Genomic DNA, 27,034 nt, shown 5'->3' on the forward strand with positions numbered 1-27,034 from the left:
TGTTGGATCAGGCAGAGTGAAGTTGACTCACATAAAGTTGAGTTCATTTTGAAAAAAATAATACAACTTTTTTTTTGTGGCAAGATTTATTAAGCAAGTGTACTGCCACTATAAACTACAGTGATGACCATGTTATTAGAATACTCTTTACTTGATTCTCATTCACTTGTGCTCAACAAAATATTTCCCCAGTTATAAACATTGGCATATGAGACGAGATGCATGTCTTTATTCCTTGAATTCCATATGCACACCAAAATTTGTTTCCAAATGACATATTAGACACTTATAGATTGTACAGCACCTTCTCTCTTTTTCTTTCCTTTTTTCTTCATAAAAGTACTTTACAAGCAATAAGAAATATTTCATTGGACATTTAGCAATTTGAAACTTTTTTTGGATAATTAAGAAGCTTGATTTTCGACTTTTTATTGTAGTATGTTATTAAAACATTCAGTTGATTTTTAAAGAGTTAATTCATTTAGGCGTTCTGTAACCCTTAAACATCACTTTCGTTCAAATCCTTGATAAAAATCACCATTTTCCCCATTTTAATCTTGATACAATACTTTTTACACATAAAATCACAATATACATAAAATGTGGACTATTCTGTTTGGCATCTAAGAAATGACCAAATAAAAAGTAAAATAACATAAATACTGAACTCTAAGGTTTTAAGGTTTTATCAAATATCTGTAGAAATAAAGAAAAAAAAGTGATCAATTGTTGGAAAAATGAAATATCAGATGTGACTTGATAAAAATGTCATTTGACTCACTCTTCATGAAATAGAATCTACTTTGGAAGAAAACAATACTGTTTTGGTAGGATTAAATGAAAAGCCCCCATAACAAACCTAATAAGAATTGGATTGTGAATTGGAATTAATATATTTTCTCTGTACAATCTTTATTGTTTTAAATATTGAAAGAGCTATTTGAATTAGAACATTACACATCAGTTATATTTTCAATAGCAAATTGTCATTGGTTTTCAATATAAATACCTATATCTTGATACAAAGAATACATGTGAGTGCATTCCCAAATTTGTTTTGTAAAAGAAAAGGTATGGATTCCCATTGAATCAAAATATATAAATCAAAATACATTTTGAACAGAATTTGTATAAAAATTGGGTTATGTATCAATGAGACAGCAACCCAATGACAAAAATAACCAAAAGACATGCAGAAAAACATTATCTTTGTATCAATTTGTCGGAATGAATAATAAATTACCAGTGGATGTTTTGGTGAAATGGTTTTTATCATTCCTCATTTTTTTCAATATTTCTTATATTAAAACATAATAGTCCACATTATTTATTCTTTTATACATAATATACATAAAGACGTCTATAAACAAATCATTAGAACTGAAATGTGCAAGGAACTTATATACATAGCTCATTTATACTCTATACATGAACAGGTTTGAACAAATGAAGTTATGGTTTTGGTTAACAGGTCAACTAAATTAGGGCAAATAAAGAATTTAAAAAAAATACTCAGTCCAACATGTTAGAATGTAAAAACAAGTAGTGATTTCTGATGTGAAACCCAAAGCTGGAGTGAAGATAGATGCATAATTCACTTTTTCAGAATCTAATGCATACTGGGTAATATGTATAGATTCTACCACTGCATCAAGTGTGATACGATATCTATCCACTTAAAACAGTAAAATTTTCAAATTTAATGTGCAAGGCTTTCCAAGCATTTTAATATCTAAAATTTAAGTCGAGAGTGGATACATATTGTTTTGCTCAAGATTTAATGGTAAAATGTATTTCTCTTATAATTTGAAGAAGATATGCCGACAATCCTAACCCTTGTTTACTGATGATCTGCAAATTTATGTGTTCTTTCTATGTGACTTCATCAGATATGGTCGCCTTTTTATCATGTTTATATGACGTCATGATGGGGATTTCAGAGGAAAGCAAGAAAATTATATGTCATAATCAAATATTGACTAATGGCAAACTGAGATCGGACGAACCACACGTTGATTAAATAAAATAATCAACAGGTCAGGAAAAGTATAAAATTAGTTAGAATAAGAGATATGTATTTTCAAAGCTAACACCAAAACTTATTGATTGATTATAATCCCTCTAAACAATGGAATAAATCATCTTCTTATTTACATTTTGCGGTACAAACAATATTACCCATAGTGCTTTAGATCTTGAAATGGCACACTTGTTTAAATTATGTAATTGTTTGTGTTGTGTTTGAATTTTAGCCATTTTTTTCCCTTCCATATGGAAACCACTTTTGATTCCTGCCCAGAAACAAGTTTTCGAAAGAAAAAAAAAGGAAGAGAAAAGTGTTTTCAGTCTCTTAATCCATGAGAAAAAATAATGCATGTATATTAACAATTTAATGTTCTAAAAGGTATATGTATAATAACTAATAACATAAAACATAATAATCAATTTTAATTTACAAGTTTATAGCAAATCTAAGATATATAATATGTTTTATAAGGAACACAAAGAAGCACATTGTATAAATGAGCCAGGTTAAAAGTTCAATAAAAGGTGTTAGTAAAAATCGCGATAAAAAAACGATATTAATGCCTCATATTGAGGTACTTCAAAACATCACTTTACTAGTGATTACAAACTGATGTGCGTCACATCCATAAGTCTTTATACAGTTGCCATATAAAACAACATTTTGTTAATAATTCACAAAAGTCTCAATAACGAAACCTTACATAAATGAACATCTTTGGGTTATTTACCAATATTAATAGATAAAAAATGAAAGAGAAATGTATTGTATAGTTTTATCTCATTATACCTTCACTCTTCACAAGGGGTCCAAATAAGAAACTTGATAATACGTTTTTTAAAGCAGATGCATTCAGTACATTTCTGAAGTAATATACTTTCTAAATAAAGTCTTTTTATCAACTTATTTCAAACTCACTTTTAAAAAAGAATGACTCTTATAGATATAAGAAGATGTGATATGAGTGCCAATGAGACAACTTTTCATCCATGTCACAATTTGTTTAAATTTTGTCTTCATCTTTCAGTAAGACAAATATATGCATGTAAGCGCTGTTCTATAATTTATATTTTGTTTATTTACATTTTTCAAGGCATTAACAAAAACATTAATCATGAAAGAGTTTGCTATCTGGAAAGTAAGCCTGAATGCATGTATAAAATCATTCTGATTTTATTTTTCACTTAACTATCTAGTAGAGGCTTTGGACCCTGATATTCTTGTCTTTTAATGACTCTGCAACCTCAAGTTTAATCAACAGCGAAATAGTTCAAATAACTAAGTGGATATCAGGAAAAAAATGTGTACAGGGCCATGATATGAGTTGCTTATTTAGGTACATGAACAAACAAAAATGTAACAAAAAAGTAGTCTTAATCACTGTGAATTCAAAAATTATTGCATGCATTTATTATTGCAGTTTTTTGAAAAATGAACCAAATCGTGAGTTTAATTATTGTGATTTTCCAAAAAGCTTTATAAAGAAACATGTATTTGAAATCAGAATACAAGTTCTTATTTTTGCGATACTTAAGTATTTGCATGATTGGCATTATTAAAAACCTCACAATAATTTCAGAATTTACAGTAGTTAATATAAGCTACTTTAACACAATTTGTTCTAGTTTTCTAGCTAACTACAATTTTATAACTTCATTAAACTACATCTGTATATGCTTTAGCCCAAAAGCAGCATTATATTACAGCATAAATAAACATATAATCATTTTTGAAATATTTGGAGAGGAAAATTAAAAAATCCTCCCCCATATTATTCTCTAATTATTGAAAATTAGCATAAACACTATATATATTCATTAAGTACAAAGTACTGTGTAGTTAGTACATTAGAAATATCTGTAATAAAAAAAAACATAAATTCCGTGGAGCATTTAAGAAAAAAAAATGATCAAAATAACTGTTTCCATATGAAAAGCTGGTTATTTTTCAAACAAGTGAGAAAGAATATCACTTGATCTACAAAAAAGATTTTTTTCAAAATTCAAAACTATTCTTATTTGACATGCTATAATGGAGAAAAATGTATCCTTCTATTACAGTTTGCAGAGATATGCTTTGCAGAATATTAATTCTTCCACTCACTTGAGTGTATATTTAACTACGTTGAATGCAACCAGAAAATAACAAGGTATAAGGTAATCGGACATTATATAGATTGCACTTTTTTTTAATAAATCTGAATGAGCCATGTCCTTTTTTTTAATCGTTCAAAGTGTTTGCCCAGGTGTAAAATAAAATATTCCATTAAACTAGGACAGGCTTTAAACAATTTTATTCAATTACTTTTATAATTAAAATCTGAAGTTCAGAATGGTAGATATTAAATCTAATAAAGACAGTTACAATAGTAAAAAGCTAGTATTTGGTAATGTGTTTTGCATCCGAGAATGTTTTTTTAGTTTTTAAAAAGGTTTAAAAAGAATATTTAGAAACCATATATTTGTATGCTGTAATTGAATGCTGAATTAGAATCTAATATGAATTATTATGTTATACACATTGTGAAAAAAATAACATTATCTTATACACATTGTGAAAAAATAACATTATCTTATGCACATTGTGAAAAAATAACATTATCTTATACACATTGTAAAAAAATAACATTATCTTATGCACATTGTGAAAAAATAACATTATCTTATACACATTGTGAAAAAATAACATTATGTTATACACATTGTGAAATCTTAATTAGTTAATACAAATTGTGAGAAAAAATAACTTAATCTTGTATCCATTGTGAAAAATAACATTATCTTATTCACATTGTGAAAATAACATTATTAAATACACATTGTGAAAAACTAATATTTTTGAATTTTCATAGACAAAAATACATTTCATTTTTTTTATGGTTTATAGATAATAGACATGATATATAAAGAGCTTGAAACAGATTAATATTTTACTTATGTAAATTCATGAAAAAACATATAATAAACACAAATAAAAGTATTATGGTGTTTGACTAGATAATATGAATGATATGCTTTTGATTTATTTTGCACCTATTAAGTAAGCACAAAGCTCTTGTGGATTGTCTATATCTGGAAACTGGTTCATCACAGCACGAACCTTAGGTTCAGGAAACAGAGCACATAAATGATAATACAGAGCGTAACGTTTATCTGTCGGTGGGATAGACTGGTAAGTTTGTGGCACAACACTTTGAGCACCAAGAATAGGAACACCCATGGGTCTTGATTGTGCACCAAATTCTTCAGTGCTAATTTGTGATTGCATGTGATGAAAGTCTGAACTTGACATGCTTGATGGAATTGAATGTCTTGCTTGTTGAAAAGGATCATTACTTGGTCCAGCATATGAAGAAGAATGTCGTATATTGTGTTGATTCTGCCACATTTGACTACCCCTGCTTCGCAGCGATGTAAAATCATGTGACATTTCCCGGCCAAAAAAGGGTTGGTTTTCACGCATGTCAGATGTTGGTCCTATACTGTAGCTTGGTTGTTGAAATCCTTGTTCAGGGAATGACCATCGTGGGTCAGGTGACAGATTAGGCTGTTGTGAGTATGTTTGATCCCCCTGGTAATGATATTGTCCAACTGTTGAGGAAGACCTACGATATTGCTCTTGTTGCATTTGTCCACCGATATTGTATGTCACACTGTCTTGCCTTTTTGTAATTGATGATCTTTCAACATTACTTTGAGGAAACAAATTATAATTAAAAGGGTCTGTCTCACCACCCATGATATGAAGTTGGGTGTCAGAAGAACTATTTTGCCTCATCATTTTCCCAATGGGTCTGCCAATAGATTGTTCTCTTATATGATGAATAACCTCTGGAGCACTCTGCATCCTAGCTAATGACATGTGTTGTGATTCTGGGGATAAGTATGTGCCTTCACTTTCTTTTGGTCTTGGTTTGTATCTTTCTGTGTTGTAACTGGCACTATGCATGTAATGATCTTCTTCAGTCTTATAGGGCTGTGACTGGTCCAAGGGTCTATGCCTAACAGAATACTGACTAGACGACTGTTCATACGGACCACTTGGATAAGCACTTTGCTTATACATCATACTAGGATCATAGGACATTTGTGGACGAACATTAGGCTTCAATCTAGGATCTTGTGCACCTTGTAATGAATACTGTCTACTAAGTTTTTTATGCTGTGGTTGTTGAGGATTGGCTGGTTCTTGTGATAACACTGGTTGTGATTGGGTAGCAGCAAGAGGGCTTTTTGTGTAAGAATGTTCATCTGTCCTTCTCAGTTTTGAATCATTTGCTTCATCAGACAATTTCTTAGCTAGTAAGAGATGACCACTCAAGAACTGCTCCTGTGGTCTGATTGGTGAAGGACTCAAACGATTAGGTGAAGGTGTATTTGACCTTGTGTTTCCTCCAGAAAATGTGCTTAAGTATTCCTGATCCTTTTGTCTTCTTAATTCTTCATCTTGTCTAACTTGTTCTTCTTGTTCTAGTTGTTCTAATTTTCTACGATGTATAGTTAATTTTTCATCGTATTGCTTCCATTTATCATCTTTTTCTGATGTTGTCTTTAAAACATCCTCCATCGAAAGTTTTTGAAAATCCTTGTCTATTTTACTTGATATAAGGTCTGTTGGTAGCTCAGTTGCCAGAGATTTTGTCCTTTGCAATGCTAACTTTGGTTTTCTTGCAAGTAGTTTCTTTTTCTCAGCACCAGCTGAAATAGCAATGAAAGAAATAAATTTTGGATTTTAGGAAATGAAAAAATTGCTGTATATAACAGAAACTATATATGTTGTTGTGCCATAGTTTCCTTTGACTGCTTGCAGAATGATAGTTATTTGTTATGTTATACGCTAACTTAATGTAACTCATAAATTAACCCAACGTATGCAAAACTGTAGTTTTTTTCTGTGTTTTAAACGCCACTTTAGGGCTATTTCTTGGAGGCCAGTTTTTATTCGTGGAGGGAACCGGAATGCCGGAAAACTGACAATCCTAGTCAATTAAGATTGGAGTTAAGTGCACCCCCATTGAAAATATAGTAAAAGCATACAGATAAAATGGTTTAACATGGTTAGTTTCAACATTATTCAAAAATAATATCATTAAAATCAAATAGTCATTTTTTTCTTTTTTTTAAGATGTTGTAACATATTTTGAGCTTTTCTGTAATCAAATTTATAGAAAAATATATTTTTTGTATATACATGTATCATTACTTAATTAAGCACATATAAAAGACTGCAGTACTTCGTAACATTATTGGTACAGTGACAGGAATGACATTATTGTTAAAAACTTTGCCATTGAAATATTTATTTTCATTTCTCTTTTTTAATTCAACACTTGCTGAAGATACTATTTGAAACAAGCAGTTCTGTCTTGCCTACATAATGAGATACAAAAAAAACATTTAATTCTTGATAATAAGTACTGAACCTTATATTCTACACCTAGTACATGTAGTACAACCTGTTACATGCAAACTGTGTTTGTATTATTCTAATTTACATAAAACATGTACTGAAGTTGTATTGTACCTAAAAATTTTAATGATTTACCTTCAGCTTTAGCTCTAACTTCTTGTATTTTCTGTTTAGCATGCTCAGCTAATTTGTCCGTAACCGACTTCTGTGGAATATTTCCTCTTTCTGGATGATAGTATTTACACTTGTTGCCATAGGTACATTTCTTGGAACCATAAGGACATGGTGGTGGTAAATTTTCCTGTGACCTTGCTGGCTGGCGACTAAGAAAGTTATCTAGGCTTGGTCCACGTCTTCCTAATGGATCATCAGGAGGCATAAATCTGCAAAACAGTTATTCAATTTTTTAATTATGTGGGAAGAAGGAAGTTTCTATACTTCATCTTGATCTTTTCTTTATGTACATTTTATATTGTTTGACCTTTGTAAGATCAATATTAATATTAATAATGTTATGTCTTGGCTAAAAAAAGAAGATCCCTACCTACATTTACCTACTCAATCCTATAAGACATGTGTAGGCAACATCAAAGAATTTGTAAAGGGTGGCCTTAACCAAAGACATATATATGTATTAGATCTTTATCAATGATTAGATTTTGTAAAATTCATGTAAATATTCTGATAATGATGCCCCTGTTTCGCATGTTTTGCTTATTCTTAGTTTCTATGCATAGTAGTTGTACATGTATTGAACTTTTGATAGTCTTTTTTTCTTTTTCCTTTTTTTTCACAGAATATCCAGTTCTTTTCTTTCATTTTTTTTATGATTTTTTTTTTAATATGTTGACACATTTGAGATAATTATCATTTTAAAAACAGTCAGATGATTATATCTTTTGAATCTTTTGCCTCAATATGAAATTAACAATTATGAACATTAAACCTTTAGTTTTAGGCCGTGTTCACATTGACCTAAACTCGGTGTTGTGTAAGTGTAACTCACACGTAAACTAAACAAAATTACGTTCCCATTGATAAAACTCAATGTTTACATGTAGTGTAAATCATGTTTTGTCTACATGCAGTCGATACTCGATGTAGGCCTTGTGTAGATTAAGTGTACACAAAACTAGGCATTTAAAACATTAGTTTCACCATGCATATTTAAGGAAGAAACAATTTTTTTTAATAAAATTGATATTTATAGCAATTATTTATGAAGTTCTTTACAGAAATATTTGTCTCAACTTGATATATTTATTTGTTTTGTTTAGAAATAAAACTTAAAGTAGCTTTATTAAGCCCTTATCAAGACTCAAATCAGCATCATTGCCAAACACATAATTCATTTGAAAATTAAGGTCTTTCCGAATCGACTTGACTTACACAGAAATATTTGCCACTGGTCTTTACTCAAACAACGATTCACTCATAAATGCATTACTTAAAAAGTGTGAGGTAAATGTATTGTTTGTCTAGTATCTCGGATCCGTGAAATTACGTATAAAAAGTTAAAAAAAAACATTACCCCCTTCCTTTGCCAAATACTTCTTGGAGAAGAAATACCATTTGAACAAACAGAAAAGATAGAAATATAGTGATCCCTAATATATCCTTCTTCGTCTGTAAGCACGCTGTTGCAGCCTACGTTTTCTAATGCTAAATCGAGGCATCTTTAGTATCTTTAAACTACTGCAAATCATCAAAATGGCTCTCATAAAGAAGCAACCACTTAACTTCAAAAAAAGGAGGAGGGGGGGCATTTTGTTTATTTATCTGAGTCAGAATTTTGCCTGGCAAACGTTTTATTCCGGGTTTTTTTTCGATGCTGGTAATCAATTTTTTTCTTCTTCAACATTTAACACTATAATGTGTGGGGAAACTCTTGATTCAGAATATTTTTTATCATCTGTAGAACCAGAATTGTTTTCTTTATCCAATTGGGGTTCGGAATATTTCCATCCCCCCTATTTAGAGTCAAATGGTCGTTCCCTTGCTGCTAGAAAAGTTGTCCGGAAACGTTTCATTCGATTCTACGTAATAAACATTTTTAAATGACATAGAGTTTACAAATGTGAACAAATCTTATGTACAGGTAATTAAACAAGGTGTATAGATGTGAACAAATTTAATGTGAAACCAATGTCCAGTTCATTAAACTAATTGTAAACAAGTTTACTGTACATGGATTTTGGTGTGAACACGGCCTTAGAAGTGACATTTCAACATACCTATCATTGACAAAACTAAACATAAGAAGTCTTTCTTCCACCACTTTTTTATACTCTGGTTTCTCGTTTATCAAGTCTCTATAATTATCATTGGACACAACAACCCCGTCATTTTCTGCAGCAAGTTTTAAAACATATCTGTCATCATAACACACAACTCTTTTCCCTCCAATTCTACGCGCTGGTGTGAACACAAGAGTTTTCTCTTTCTCCAATTGATTTAAAATATCTTGATCTACAATAATAAAATATATAAAAATTATTTTATAATGTTTGTTACTGTTATTTTTATTGCATAAGCAAAAGTTTCTGGTCATATCTTAATGCTAAAATTTCATCATTTAGAGATTTGTAGTCAATGGTAGATCTATAAAAATTAGTTTTATTTTCTAAATAATAGTAAATAATTAAGTGCTCCACATATTTAATATATATATATCTGTTGTTGAAGACCATTTCTACGACATAATACGTTAATTTCTTTGATTGTGTTGCATTGGGTTTGTCTGAATAACATATACCCAATATCGCCTGCTTTGTTCTCAGTATTACAAATACTCCTTTTCCCATAATGCACCATTCTACAGATCAATATGTGGGATACATATTCGTTCACCTAGATTCTGTTTCAATTTCTTATTTTATGGTGTTAAGAAACATGTGTGATTAATTATGCAGTCAGACAGGCAGTTTGTCAATAAATCATCACATTTCCAAATTTAAATTTTCATTTATTTTCAATAATGTTAACACTCTAAAAGTAATATTTTGCTTTTTAAGAACCCTGCCCTTTTTCAAATCCTGACTGGAATATCAAATAGATTCTATATATTCTTTGAATAGTACTACCAGTTTCCTTTATCATGTTTATACAACACAAGTATGACTTTCAAAGTTTTATTCTAACTTAGCTACACTTCTCTCATGAATACTTTTATTTGAAGTCAATATTTTTCTCTTAATAGCATCTTAAGTGTACAAGTGTACAAAGTAAAAGGATTCTAAGGAAACCAAACATCAGTCATGTTAATTGGTATAAATTATACATGAGAAGAATCATGTTTTGATATAAATAATTCTCATTCCTCACTATCCCTTTACCATCACATATTTACAGAAATTAACAGTCAGAAAAGATCGTTTTTCACTTGGTTAAGGTTAGGTTCGAAGAAAAAAATCCCTGGAGTTAGAATGATAGTTCAATTTCCCCTACATACAATTATTGGAATTCCATCTTACAGATGACAAATGCTTTGATAAAGTAAATGTCAAATCAAATTTGAATTATCTGATCTTATTCCATAAGGACTACTAGCATTTGACTAGTAGTTCGTGCACATCATTTCCTGTAAAGTCTAATATTTCAGCATGTTTAAGTAGACTTAAAAGCATTTACAAGGTCACACCTGTTTTGAACCATGATTTTTTTTTTACTGCTGATGTAAAAAAAACTAAACTTACTATGAAGTTTGAGTTTTGTTAATTGTTGAAGGCTTCAACATGTGTTCAAAGCAGTAAAAAAAGAAATCCATTTGTTTTTTTTGGAACCACAATTATTTTATGTACATGTATCATGAGGGCTTACACAATAGCCAGAAAAGAACATGTACATGTACAAGTATATATGTACTGGTATATTACGGTATATGTACCTGTAATTCTAGCATCAGGTCTGGAAGATTCTTTCCTCCACTGAGGTACAAATACAGTAATCTGTGTATGGCCTCTCTGTCTAAACCAATCAACTGCAAGCTGTATTCCATGACAAGAAAAAACTTCTTTATTCCCATGACTTAAAGAGAAAACAAAAGTTAAGTTATCATTGTACGAATGGAGACAGGATGCAACCCTTCTTATTCTGTAAACTAAAATGAAAATATCAGTCAGAAATTTTGATTCTGTCCACATCTCATTATATCACTTGATGGAAATAAAATACCTCTTTTTAATGTTTTGGTTTCCGACCCAGATTTGTTTACACTTAATTGATTTATGACTATTGAACAGTGGTATACTACTGTTGCCTTTGTTCAATTTAAAAAAATCAGCATTAAGTTTTATGATATAAGTAAATCTTGTGTAATTACCTCATTGCAACATTACTTCCATCTATAACAATAGGTCGAAGGTTATTGAAGTCATTATCATTATGGTAACTTAAAAATGGCACTGAACTTTCTGAACTACAATAAGTCTCTTCTGTTTCACTTTCTCCATTGTCAGCCACAAATGAACTTGACATGCCAACTTTAATAAGTTCTGACAACATTTCATTTTGACTAACATCAGGCTGAAGTCTTTTTAAAACTGTTGCAATTTCAAATTCTGAATATCCTAACTTCAGTGCAAATTCAATTTGAGCCCGATTTTTTGTGTCTTGAATAATTCTATCTACTTCTACATCGTTTTCATCATCAGAATTTGGCAATGGAGGAGTGGGATCCGAGTACTGAGTCCGACTAGACAATGACGGAAAAGACTCACAATAATTGTAGCTAAATCTATCACTAGAAGATTCATTATCTGGAGTAACATCTCCCTCGTCAGGTGAACTAAAAACATTTTCCCTACATAATTGGTCAATCAAATTATTTCCTATATCCTTAAAATTATCAGAAGAAGAAATGAAACTTTCAGCAGGACAACCATCAGTTTGCAAGCTTTCCTGACGTTCAGTTAATATATTATTTCTTCCTGTTTGGCTTGTCTCTATGTTGGATTTGTCATGACTGTAAATTGTGTCCACACTGCACATACTGAAATGTGATTGGTTAATTAAATCCTGCATGTGAAAGCACGATTCATCTGCTTTTATTTTTTCTCTCATTTTATTCAAAATAGCATGTGCAATTCTAACATTTTTGCAGTTTCCAAATATAGAAATGTCATTGGAGTTTTTGATGAATTCCAAAACGGCTTGAGATTCATTTTCTATAATATTTTGATTTTCCAATACCATGTTCAATTCTTCCTGTGATAATTCTTCCACAATCCTCTCAAAGTCTTCTTCTCCTTCAGCTGTTAATGACCCAATATAGTTCTGTAAATAGAGAAGTCAAATTGTATTAAATCTTGGAAAAAAGTCGGCTTGCAGTTCTTTTTTTTTTTAAACACTTCATGTGTCTTTGACAGCAACAAAAATGTACTCCTGTGCTAAAATTCTTGGAAATTATTGATCATGTACTACCAAGAAAACTTAAATGTGTGAAAATTAGTAAATATTACCAGAATATACCACTTATATTACTCTGCCACATTACGACCCAAAACAAACATGAATTACTTGTTTGAAAGTTATTCTAAGTTTAATACTATTGCAAGTATTAATGCTAATTGTTTTCTTTCCTTTTTACTCTTCCATAAGAAGCTCTTATGATATTATGAAATAGCTATAGAACTGTTCCTTCTTAAAAACACTATTGTTCATTACCACAAGAATCAAAAGCCTTGTTTGCTTGTGTGCAAAAACACTTCAGTAAGTTCTGAGAAAAACATAAGGGTCTAAATTGGGGTCCTTCATTTATACATTCTCAATTTGTTAGGCCATTTTTCTCATTCTTCAATTGTGTTTTGCCCACTATTCTCTTTTTTTTATTTTTTGGTCTATTGTTCTATTTTACTTTACTTTCTTTGCCCTTTCTCTATTGTGTCAACCCCATCCAGACACCCATACATGTACATGTATTCAGTTGAACTATATATAACTTGACACATGTAACTTGAAATAACTATTTTATTCATAAGTCAGCTGACTTCTTAAATAATTAAAATTTTTAATTTAAAATTTATAACCACAAGTGATATTCAATGACATTTATTGTACACTACCTGATGTTTCTGCTGATAGTCAGATACAATATAAGTGTATGATCAGTTTAAGTTCTAAGGTAGAATTCAACGCTCATGGATCCACGAGGGCTACATGTATTTAAGGAAAGAGTTCCTTGATGAAAAGTTTTTTATCATTATCTTTGAATTTCCAGGAACATTCATTAATTTTTAGATTTTAGTGATTAAAGAGGAGTTTGAATTTTTCAAGGAAATAAAACCATGAGAATTAGTGGGTGTTATTTAGTGGGTGTTGATAAGGCTATCTATATGTTTTCTCTCAAGATGGGGACAGTCCCCACTGAAAAAATACATGTGTACAATAGTTATTGTCCTCTGTGGAGTTCCTTCAATGGGAACTTTAATTTAAATAACTCCTGAAAAAATCATTCCTTCATTGATTAAATTTACTACGAAAAAAAATCTAACTCCTACTGATGATATACATGCACCAATACATGTACTTGATAAATCTAATTACATGCAAAAATGCATGTTATGCTATTAACCAATTCATCTATACTGTAATAATATTCTGTGGTTTAGTCAAGTTAGTGGGTAATTAGATTGTATGACGTGTATGAGGGAAATGTTAACTGCACTGTTATACAACCTTAAATTTTCATCACTGATCATAATAACTTAAAACTAAAATAAACTGATATAATTCATTACAATTTACATCATTTATATATATGTCGTGTACAAGTTGCAATTTTGTACAGGTTATAACCTGTACAAAAATATTGTACATGTTATAATTTGTACAACGCTAAAATACAAGTTATAACATGTACAAAAGTACCTCATACATGTTATAACATGTACAAAATATTGCTTAAAAATGGTTTTAACTTGTACAAAATTTTAAAATAAAAAATATATTTCTATAATTACAATGCATGCCATTAACCTCACTACTATTTTCATCATTGTTTCATTGTCCATTCAAGTTAATGTGTTTTGTTCTTTTTGATACAGTAAATGACCAGATTAATAGTTTTATAATTACTTTAAAATACCTTAAGGAGGCTCGAGGGTATAAAAATTTCAGAAAAAAATTAAACATTTGTTTTTCATTACAAATTTTATTTATTACCTTTTGTAGTTGTTACTTTATCATATGGTACAAAAAACATTCAAAACAATTAATTCGTGTTGGCCCCAGATGACTATTAAAATGTAAACATCATTGAAAAAGTTCCAAATTATCTCCCTTTGGTGGAAAAATGCCATTTTTTGGCTTTAAAATTGAAATATCTCTTTTAATCATCGGTGAACTATATTTTTTAATATAATTTCGATATATGCTGTACTTAAACTAAATTATTGTAAAATTTGAGCGATTTCTGTAATAAATTTCTTTTTTTATTTCGATATTACCTTTATTTCTCCTATTAGTTCAACAGAAAAAACACACTTTTACAAAGATGTATGCTTCTTTCGAAGGCAGATTGTGAGCGCAAATGAACGGTGACCTCATTTTTTTATCTTATTTTTCTATTAACTATAAGATAAAGTTCATTTATAGAAAAATATAGAGAAATCCTATATAAATGATTTAGACCCGCGAACCCCCTTAAAGGCTTTTAAAATACACATATAGTGAATTAACATTATTAAGTATTCTTGTCTTATGAACTCCAATTGTGAGTTTCCACTCAAAAGCTATAGAGACATTATACTTTGTACTAGTTGAGCCTTAAAATGCAAGTGGATAGCCAGGATAGATTTTTCAATGAAATACTCGATATGTCGAGGAAAAATGCCTCTGCAAACAATTCCCTGTTTTCTAAAGAGAGGATAGAAATTTTGATAAGAAGTGTTAAGCAGTCAAAAGATGCAACTAAACCTACTGGCAAAGAAAGAACCCTTCTGAAGCAGTATGAGATATTAACAGCTGGCACCCTAGAAAAATTAATCAAAAGGAAAACATCGGATGGTGAGTACAATGTTGATACAGTCTGTCAAAATAACCGTTGCAAAATCTATAGTGTCTTATGAAAGGGTAAATTCCTGTCCACATTGCATAATTATATTAATGTTTTCATTTGACCAAATTCACAGTGACCTAGGCCTGTTGAAGTAATTCAAAATAACTATGCGGAATGGGCTTTCTTCATGTTGAAAGCCATATCGTGACCTATATCTGTTACTTTCTGTGTCATTTTGTCTCTTGCGAAGAGTTGTTCCATTGGCAATCATACCATATCTTCTTCTTTACATTATTGATTGATTGATTGTTGGTTGATTTACGTTCAGTGGCAAATATTCCATGCATGTTCAGGACGAGCTTTTTTTTAAATATATTATACACATTCAATGATCTATTAAATAATCAAACAAATAAATAGTGAAGTTGCATCAGATTTGCAACCATCTGTTATGCTCAAGGTACAAAAATTGAAGAGCATATCAATAATTCCAGCTATTTATAATTAAGCTTTGTCAAAAGAAAACCATTTTCTCTCTCTGGCTTTTATAGAGTATGTATTACAGACCTAGCTTTCAGTTTTGTATGATACAAAAAAGGGGGTGTATAATTCTAAATTTTAAGTCATAGTTCTTTAAAATTTCAGATGAACCAATTATCTACTTTGTGGCCATTGAGGAAATGTATGCAATTATTAAGCAGAGTCACACTGCTGTGGGTCATGGTGGACTGCATAAAACCTACAATGACTTGAAAACGCACTATGCCAACATAAGCCGTGAACAAGTTGACCTAATTGATTACCAATCTGTCCCAGACAGTGGATATAAGTGGGTGTTACATTACCAAGACCACTTTACAAAGTTTAGTATTTTGCGTCCGTTGAAATCGAAAACAGCTGCAGAGGTAGCATACAATCTTCTTGACATTTTTCTTATATTAGGAGCTCCGATGATTCTACAGAGTGATAACGGGCGTGAATTTACTGCTAACATAATTACTGAGCTTACTAAGTCATTATGGCCTGATCTTAAAATTGTTCATGGTAGACCACGTCATCCACAGAGCCAGGGCTCTGTGGAAAGGGCGAATGCTGATGTTAAAGAAATGCTTGCAACATGGATCAGTGAAAATAATTCTACACAATGGTCTGAAGGATTACGATTTATCCAATTTCAGAAAAACCGATCGTATCATCGTGTGATAGGACAATCTCCATACAAAGCATTGTTTGGTTCAGATCCAAAAGTAGGATTGAGCTCATCTTCAGTTCCTAGAGATCTTCTTCCCGCTATTCAAACAGAAGAAAACTTAGAAGCAATATATGAAGCAAGTTCTGTACCCACTGACAATACTGATAGTGAATACCCATTTTCCGAGACAGAACACAATACTGACACGGAAACTGACAAAACAATGTCAGAGTCTGATATTACTACTGACAAAAACACTAAAATTGAATTGAATGATCATGTTTTAGCAGTCAACATTGAACAAGTCTTTGAGTCAGAAACGGACACGTTGATAATTGAAAGTAGTGATGCTGACATGGCTGCTGAAGCAAGTATCAGCGTAAGATCTACTGCTATACTTCCATTGATAATTGAAAGTAGTGATGCTAACATGGCTGATGAAGCAAGTATCAGCGTAAGATCTACTGCTATACTTCCTCGTAAGAGGGCGCTGTCTGGTGGTGATCTTCCTCATGTCAATAGTAGTGACGATTTATGTGACATTTCAAATACTGACATCAAACGTGCTCGAAAGAGGGCACTTTCTGGCCAACAGGTACAAGCTGATTCCCTGACAAAAAACACAAAAGCTAGACTAACTATTCTTTCCCAGGGGGACAACGTCATCATTCCAATTCCGTCCATTGATAGGGGCCCTGCCGACGAGAGAAACATAAAAGGCGTGGTGATGAATGTCAATGAACATTGCGAATATAAAATTGGAACTAAAGTTGGACAAATAAAGGGATACTTAAGTAGAAACCAGGTTCAATTCTTTGCAAATGCAACCTTAAAAGTGTGTGAAGTCCCAATGAGTGATATGAGTGTGAGAGAGATAGTGCGTAAGATATCGTTGAGTGGAGGGCAAGGCTTTGTGCATTTAGAGTGTAAGAAAGGCAGTTGTAAGTCCGGTAGATGTAAATGTAGAAGAATGAAAGTTTTGTGTAACTCAAGGTGTCACATGTCTCTTTCTTGTAGCAACAAGTAAGAAATATATATGAAATGTAGTATTTTGTGCATGCTAAATAATGAACCTTCTTTTGCATTTGATTATTGTTCTCAATTATGTAATAAATTTCAAATTTATATTCAGCTTTATTTAAATTTATTCTTAAATTTTGTACAAGTTAGAACCATTTTTTAGCAATATTTTGTACATGTTATAACATGTATGAGGTACTTTTGTACATGTTATAACTTGTATTTTAGCGTTGTACAAATTATAACATGTACAATATTTTTGTACAGGTTATAACCTGTACAAAATTGCAACTTGTACACGACATATATACAATAAAATACAATAGTCTACAGCTTCTTCTCGTCAATTTTTACTGAAGTTTTATTTTTCAATTGTTCTATAATCTGATAATCAAACCCTAGTCAGAAAACAATATTCTCATACATGTATATATCCAACATAAAAGAGTCTAGATCGATGGAGTTTATAGAGAATAATGGGACAATACTAAAAATGCTGAAAAAAATGGATAAAAAATCCAAAAAAAAAAGGGAAAAAAATCAAAAACAAAATCAAAAAGGGTGCTAAGAAAGGACCAAATGTATAACAAATAGAGAAGTACATTTATATGATCAAGTTTATAATAAAAAATTGAATTACTATTCAGACCCTAATAAAAATTTGCTATCATGAGATCTTAAAACTTTTTGTTTTCTATCTATGTACCTCCTGTAATCTATGTATTGAAACACTTCCTAATATTTCAAAATTGATGAAAGATTTTATCATTTACAAAAGAGCAATTTCCAGTAATTGGTATAAAAATACACATGTACATTGTAGTGTTAATAAATAGTCACAAAAATGTATATGCCTATATCTATTAATTGGAAGTTAATTTAAAGACCAAATAAAATTAAAATGTTGTTCTTTTATAATCTCTGATTGAGATAAATATTTTTCAAAATGTCAAATGTACTTAAATGTACAGATTTATGTCAAATGCAATGCATTGACAATATACTTCATTGTAAGTATGTATAACATGTATTTCATTAGTTGGGGTTATGATTGGTTTGGCAAAAAAAATGTTTGGTACTATCATATTTCTTAAAGAATGATTGGATTTTCCAGGATAAAATTGGCATTGAACATTATTTGAATGAATTCTAGAGACAATAACTGTTGTATATTCATTGGACAGTTCCATTTTTCTTCCAAATAAAGTCTGACCTTTGAAACCAACTGATTTTCATAAAAGGCTTTTATTTCCTTATTAAAAAAGATAATAAGTATATATATATGTGTATATAGCATTGATTGACTGTAATTTTTTTTAAACCATAAAATAAAGATATACATGTTTAAACACAACCACACACACACACACACATATGAACACGTATATATAATTAAAAGTATTTTATCATAAATAATAATAATAAAAAAATCTTTTACAAGTTAAATTAATTATTGTAAACATGTCTAATTAAGCTCCACCCTTACTAAACTTAGATGTTGTGATCCCTAATTTTACTATTTATATGGTTTGAGTTTATTCCAATAACCTTTGTAGAAAACATTTATATATAAGTTAATATACATATATGTTGTAGACATGAGTAGGCATGAAAAAAATGTCATTAAAATAATTACTACAATTAACATACCTCTAAACTATCCATATAGTAAACATCACATGTGACATTTGTTTTTTATATTCAGTTCATGTTAGGGTATTTGTAAAAGTATTAGTCAATAAGATTTAAAAAAGGAATTCTAAAAATAGAATTAGAATAAACACCATTTATCAAAACTAACCAATTCAAGTAACGGAACGAAGCAGTTCCAGAATTTCAACATGTGAAACTTCCTGGAGTGGTTAATGACCCTTCACACACACTGACACACACACACACACCATGTGACACACACATGACTATGACCAGTCGTAGTACAAACCTATTGAACAACAAAATAAACATTACCTGTGTAGACTTTCCATGTTTACGATTAACTTGTGCTCCCTATTGATCACTATAGTTTTAATGACCTCATGTGGTATAAAATATGAAGGATCACATGTATGTGGGATATCATATCAGTAAACATCAATTTGTATCAATAATATTTTATTTCACAATATAATTTTTCTCTCCTAGTACATGTATTTATAAAGGTAAATAAAGGCGTTTATATTTGTAATTGTTTATTTGTAAATGAGTGGGCGTTGCCCTTTTATATGTACAAAAATGTCATCCCAAGCTATAGATAAATCTAATTCTAACAAAACTTAGATACAGAGAATTTCCAAGGATGCCTGTCCTAGCTTTTAGCTTGATGAAAATTTTGTCCCTTATATCTGATAATCTAGATTCAACCTACGATTTCTAATTAATAAAATGTACAGTCAGAGCAAATATGTGTATACATGTCTCTGGTACAGTTCAACAAGTACTGAATATTGTTAATATACTTCTATAATTAACAAAAAAGAAGTAATTCAGCCTAAATGACAATTTTTTATAAGACTATATATATAGCTACTACACATACAAATGTATGACAAGCCTTTATCACTTCCTTAACATTAAACCACAGTGATACACAGACATAATGGGCAAAGATATTTGTAATTAAATGTAAAGGAGCTTGTAAGAGAAGTTCATTTTTCCTGTTATCCTTGTGTAAACTTCAAACTATTATTCAGAAAAAAATTCTCTGGTGAACAAGTACACTTTTCATTTCGTTTAATGACCTTTGTGGGCCTCTCCCAAATCAAGAACCTGTAATTCTGTGGTTGTCGTTCATCCTTGAATGTCATATGTGTTTTTCTTGTTTGAATTGTTTCACATTTTTCATACCGTATAGGTTTTTCTCATCATTGAAGGTTGTACGGTTGACGATAATTGTTTACATCCTGAGGCTCTTCATTTGAATTTTGATGGATAATTGTCTCATTGGCAATTCAATCATACATGTACCTCATCTCCTTACTTTTATTTAGTTGAAAGATGTAACCTTAATTAAAGGACATGTCATTAACTACTTAAGGTCCAAACAGTATAGTGACGAGTCAAACTTCTTGGTACAATGTATACCAAGCTTAATCATTAAGTAGTAAGTTGGGATATGCATTTAGAATCAAATTTCCATTTGAACACCCCTTTACATTTTGTATAATATATGGGTATGCTCTTCAGGAATTTTTTTTGTTTTGTTTTAAGAGTTTTCAGCTTTGCAACTTTATAATTTTCCAGCTTTACTGATGTTTTCATTTAAGAGAACATCCATAATATTTCTTACTCTTGAAAGTCAAGAATATGTAAATGAAAATTAAACTTAAAACAAATATTGTTCAAATATTGTTTTGTTTACCAATAAAAATCGTTTTGTTGACAAACACACATATACCATGTACAGTTTCCTCGATTTCAATAACAATGTATGAGTACATTATAATACTAGGTCATATTCCTCAGTCATGTATAGTCATGCATGATAGTGCGACTTCTTTTAAGTTCAAGTTTAAGCCATTTTTCATTTCCTTTTTTCAAGGTTACCAGAGTCTTAGTCACCACTAGAAGTACTTCTGGTAGTTCTGGACCAATCAGTTTACAAATATTATAAATAAAAGATCAAAACATTAATAATAATGTCACAAATGAAAAATAAAACAGGTATTTGTCCATGGGACACAGATGGTGCCCCCACTTACAATGTATTATGTACATTTATAAATATTACAAAAGTGACACTTCCCGAAATTCATACTTGATTTTATGTTAATAAGCATAGTGTATAAGCTTTATAACATTTGGTTCAGGCAAACTTAAGTAACAGAACAGAAACAAAAAATTCAACATTTTTTTCCATTTGAAAAGGGGCATAACTCTGGAACAACAAAAGGGATGCCACCAAAATTCAAACTTGACCTCCTGTTCTCAGGTATTTGGCATTGTGTAAAAGAGTCATATTATTTATTTGATGCAAGTTTAAGATGGAGACAGGAAATGAAAATAAATCACCATTTTTTTCCATTTAAACAGGGGTATAACTGGAAAAAATTAAGGTAGTCAATCCAAACTTACTATGTGTTTTGAAGTAATAAGCATTGTATACAAATGTATAAGATTCATAAGGTTTGGTCAAAAATGTTGGTTGAGGCAAACTTTATAAAAGCAAGAGAACAGAAACAAATAACAATTCTGCATTTTTTTCTATTTGTAAATGGCCTAACTATAAAAAGGTAAAAGTGGTGGGATGTACAATAGAGAGGTGTCTATACAATATATATACATGTATGTTGTGTACAAGATGTAATTTTGTACAAATTATAATTTGTACATGGTTTTTGTACACAAGTTATTAGTATCTTGACACACAACTTCTATCACCAGATGATACAAGTTTAACTCAGTTCGGAGTTTTACTAACAAATTTAGATACATGTACTTCAACTTTATATCTAGCACAGTCCTCTACATGTACATGTATGTCATAAAACTACAAATACCTTTTAATAAGGACACCTGATTGGTTGAGATTATATATATATTTATTTACTAATTACTAAATTCTATGTCCACAAAAGTGTTTTACAGTTTATGTAAATTTTTTGTCAGCACTACATGTATGTACAAGATTATTATGTAGATGTGGGAATAAAAGGGTGACAAGCTTTACCAAAGACACTGTGCTTATTTTATCTCATTTATTGAGATTTCATGTAAGGAGCTTAACAAAATATTGATACTTACATATAGTACAAAAATACTGTAAAAATTACAATTTGTACACAACATATATACATGTACATTTTTTATATATCAAGCTTAAAAATGGATGTTTAATACCTTTTTATTACAGGCTTTGAGCAGTCTGGAAAAATGTATAGATTCAGTGTCATCATAATATTTTAGATAAGTCATTCTAAATATTTGTATATCAAATCATAATTATACATGTACATTTACATGTATTTGGTTTTAAAAAACTAAATGTATTCTTTAATCATTTCCACGAAAATTGTTTACTCGTTTCAATGCCTCTTCAAATTTTATCATGATTTATTGCGCGAAGTGAGATAAACATGGTCTTACTTTTAAATTATTTACAGTACATGTACGTTTGTATTTATGAACGTAGATTAAATGATTTATGTGTTTTACATCAACCCTTACATTTTGAACATGACTGGAATAACAATAGCAACCCATAAAAATTTTTTCTTAATATCTGTATTAAAGTGTAAACAATGACATCGGAATAGAAACTCTATAAATACTTCTGCATGTTTACTTTGCTCAAGTTAATGATTATAAATGATATTTGACATGATTGGATGACTTTCAAAGCAGGAAGTTAAAGCCTATATTTATATGAGTGAAACCATAATAAGTTCATCATGTTCATGCAAATACAATGTATACTATAGCATGTATTTCCTTGACATAGAGAATCAATGTTAATATTTTGATAAATGCGTGAAATTATACACAAGAATTAATGATTCTATTGTTATCCCAAGGCATTATAACTTAATGCAAATACAATGTATAGCATGTATTTCCTTGATCAAACACAATCATTTATATTTTGATAAATAAATGAAATTATACACAAGAATTAATGATTCTATTGTTATCCCAAGGCATTATAACTTAATGCAAATACAATGTATAGCATGTATTTCCTTGATCAAACACAATCATTTATATTTTGATAAATAAATGAAATTATACACAAGAATTAATGATTCTATTGTTATCCCAAGGCATTATAACTTAATGCAAATACAATGTATAGCATGTATTTCCTTGATCAAACACAATCATTTATATTTTGATAAATAAATGAAATTATACACAAGAATTAATGATTCTATTGTTATCCCAAGGCATTATAACTTAATGCAAATACAATGTATAGCATGTATTTCCTTGATCAAACACAATCATTTATATTTTGATAAATAAATGAAATTATACACAAGAATTAATGATTTAAGTGTTATCCCAAGGACATATACATTTTACTGAGTAGCATGAAAGCCCAGTACTTGCCAATTACTTTATATTATGAAATTCTGTTTACAAATGCTGCAAGTTTCAAGTTTTTCTCTTTTTTTTTTGCTAAAAATTCTATAATCTGTATCCATCCCCAGAAATTTTAATATGGGTTTAAAATAATGGAAAAGCACATGTGCTCAGCTAAAATCAGAACAATATATATTCATTTTGAATAAATATAATTTGGTTTACTTTCATTTATACATATTACAAGAACTCATATACATGTACATGTTCTTCATTTGTAGAAAATGTGCCTCTTCATCTTCTGGATATATTGGACTAGACACCTAGGTAGGAGTGTAAAACTTCTTGGAAATTATTCTATGTATGGTACATGTACAGTATCATGTATGTACAATGTACATTGTATGCTCTTACATGATGTTGTTACACTCACAGGCACTGGTCTCAGAAAAAAATTTCCTATATATATATACCTTATTATAACACTTGCATTTTAGGCATGTTATACAACATGGTAAAGATAAATCAATTTAGATTTACGATATAACAAGTTTAAGTTGGGTTGACAGCCTATAAAGCGGGATATAACGGAACTTCGTCACCACCTGACATTTTTCTAAAATGCCAATTATAGGAAAAAAATTTCTGAGACAAGTGCCTGTGGTTACACTGTACACTTTCATTTTTGAAATAATGCTGACCACAATATTTTGTTGAAAACATTCATTTTAATCGGCAACAAACTGTTATTTGATTAACGTCCAGTGGCAAATATGTCATGCATATTCAGGACGTTGTTTCTTTTCTTGTTCTTCGGTTTATTTCAGGATCGTCTTAACAGTATAATTTGTAACATCAGAAGAATTTTTAAAACTTTCAACGTTACTTACTTTCGCTTTTTCAAGACTTTCCTGTGAATATTCTGACGACATTCGAAATGTCGACATTTTTCCATCTCCATCCGACCTCCCATTTTCTGCTTGGTCATACAAACGTGACCATGCAGACAGTGTTATTCCAAACACACGTTCAATATGGTTTTTATATTGCTGAACTAATTTCGCCTTAGATTTATCTACATCTACATCTTTTGATAACATCGTATGAGGACCATAATTTACGTTGTTTCAACATCATTTCGAAGAAACTATTGATCTGTTCCCATTATTTGTTATGATCTGTTTCTGCTACTAGATGGCGCTGTTCATCTAATATCCGGTTTTAAATTAGGCCATGCGAATTAATTTATTGTTTTGTAACATATTATTTATAATTCAGTCTGAGAATTCAGTACTCCATTAACATATTGGTGTAAAAACCCAACAACTCTACCAAGAATAAATAGACAGCTATGACTTTGTGAGAACTTTGACATTATATCAAGCCGGGAAAGTAATAATAAATTTGTTTTCCCCTTCTCAGTTTATTTTTGCCTGTGAGGAAGTCTAGCCAAGGATTTTTACTCGCATCATGGATTTATGATAAATCTTCTTTAATATTAATTTCAACTTAATCTACCTTATTTATCATAGTTTTTTCTCTTACAATAAAAGTAGTTTAAACCTAGGACTCTTGACCGCGTGGTGTGAATTTTTTTTATATCCTATATAGATCTATATACTAACATTTTCAGGACTTTCTATACTAAGAAATATATAAGAAGATGTGGTGTGAGTGCCAATGAGACAACTATTCATCCAAATAACAATTTATAGAAGTAGACCATTATAGGTCAATGTAAGTATACTTATAGAAAGTCCCTACATTTTTCAAGTTCACCGAGACACTGCATGCGTGTGTGCGGAGACCATTGGAGACGGCAATGCGTCACGGTGTGAGACAATGTGTGTGAAAATCAGTATACAGTAATAATATATTATGTCCCGGTACAAAGTGCCATGATAGATCCATGATAGCTTAAAAATCCTTAAATAGCCGGGGGGGGGGGGGGGGGGGATAATAGAAAAAAGGGGAGTCTGCCATTTTCAAGAATCTGACGGATATTAATAAGAAATATCACGCGTACTTTAATCAAAACTTTCAGTGAAACGTCTATTTTTTGCTTTATCATACCCTTTGCACACAATCGGACAACTAATGCATAAGGAATGTATATTAATTTGTGATAGGTGTTATATTATGTACCATGTTCTTCATGATATATGTCAAATTATGATGAACAACATCTATTGATGATCACGCATCAATAACAACGATTGTTAATTAACTGAATATTTATATACTAGTATGACATGGTTAATTTAACATTTACATGGATAGGGTTTTCCCCTTTTATCATCGGCACTGAAAACTTAATATGAGAAACTGTATGGAAGCCATTCATAACCACCGGCATATATCTTAAACACGATATATTATCTTGATTCGTTCAGGAAACAAGTTGTATCCTCTTGTAAATGATGTTATCATATTGACTTCGGCGATGAAGTATAATAAAAATTGTCAACATTTAATGCACCCAAGGAGGTTAATTTATTTGTTGGAAATTTTTGTGGTAACAGTATTTGTATTTGTGAAAATTATACAAAAATATATCAATGGTCAAAAACTGAAGCCGATTTATACCGAAAAGTGAGATAATTCAGGAGAAATGATGAATTTTTATTTATCCTTCTCAATCCGATAACTTAAAGATGCATTTGATTAAAATTGATAAAGTTAGTCTGTTTATGGTAATATAATACTGGAAAAAAAATATGACGGCCGCTCAGACTTCTTCACATCCTAGTTCAGAATTCAGATATGAGATATTATTGGAAACGATTTATTTTTAGCGCTATTCCCCTATTTGATCCTCCCGCAAATTTCCCAGTTTACTCGCACTTGTTAATGAATCAGGAAGTAAAACGAAGAACTATAGTATTGAATTTACTCAATAAATCCATATTCCTAACAATACTGCTTATCACAGGCACTTGTCTCAGAAAAAATTTCTTATATACCTTAATCATGTTAAGATAACACAGTGTTATATAAGGTATATAAGAAAAAAAATCTGAGACAAGTGCCTGTGCTGCTTATCGATACATTAGTTTTGCTTAAAACATGTTGTATTCGTTACTTTGACTGATTTTAGTATTATTCAATGTCGACAAAAAAAAGAAAAAAAAGAAATCAAGAATGGATTTTTTTCTTAAAGTTGATGGATCACGGGAAAATGAATCAAAATCAAGAAACTGTGTTAGTTGTTTTACGGTTCACCTGATATTTTATTAATGTAGTTCCGACTTGGTCAACCAAAATTATGTTACCTTCGACCCCTCACATTGGGGTTATGAGTATATTTTTTAATAACTTAATGTTTTACTTGGTTAATTCTAAGCAAACATGGTGCATGGTTGGGCCAATAAAA

General features: G+C 30.5%; 1 protein-coding gene across 4 annotated transcripts in view; it reads right to left on the reverse strand.

Moving 5' to 3' along the window:
• Window positions 1-413: 413 nt before the first annotated feature.
• Window positions 414-27,034, reverse strand: part of LOC139490600 (probable ribonuclease ZC3H12C) — a 31,377-nt gene continuing 4,756 nt past the window's right edge. The window contains exons 1-6 of one of the 4 annotated variants that reach the window (XM_071277484.1): window positions 24,552-25,109; window positions 11,757-12,709; window positions 11,322-11,461; window positions 9,670-9,904; window positions 7,571-7,818; window positions 414-6,723 (exon numbers count right to left, since the gene is read on the reverse strand). In XM_071277484.1, coding sequence (XP_071133585.1) covers window positions 5,048-6,723; window positions 7,571-7,818; window positions 9,670-9,904; window positions 11,322-11,461; window positions 11,757-12,709; window positions 24,552-24,761 — 3,462 coding nt within the window. In that variant the 5' untranslated portion in view covers window positions 24,762-25,109 and the 3' untranslated portion in view covers window positions 414-5,047. Of the gene's footprint in view, window positions 6,724-7,570; window positions 7,819-9,669; window positions 9,905-11,321; window positions 11,462-11,756; window positions 12,710-19,293; window positions 19,369-19,611; window positions 20,327-24,551; window positions 25,110-27,034 lie in introns of those variants that run through there. The other 3 variants (XM_071277488.1, XM_071277485.1, XM_071277487.1) reach the window with 3 other exon arrangements.

This window comes from Mytilus edulis, chromosome 10, assembly GCF_963676685.1.
Source record: "Mytilus edulis chromosome 10, xbMytEdul2.2, whole genome shotgun sequence".
NCBI classification, from domain to species: domain Eukaryota; kingdom Metazoa; phylum Mollusca; class Bivalvia; order Mytilida; family Mytilidae; genus Mytilus; species Mytilus edulis.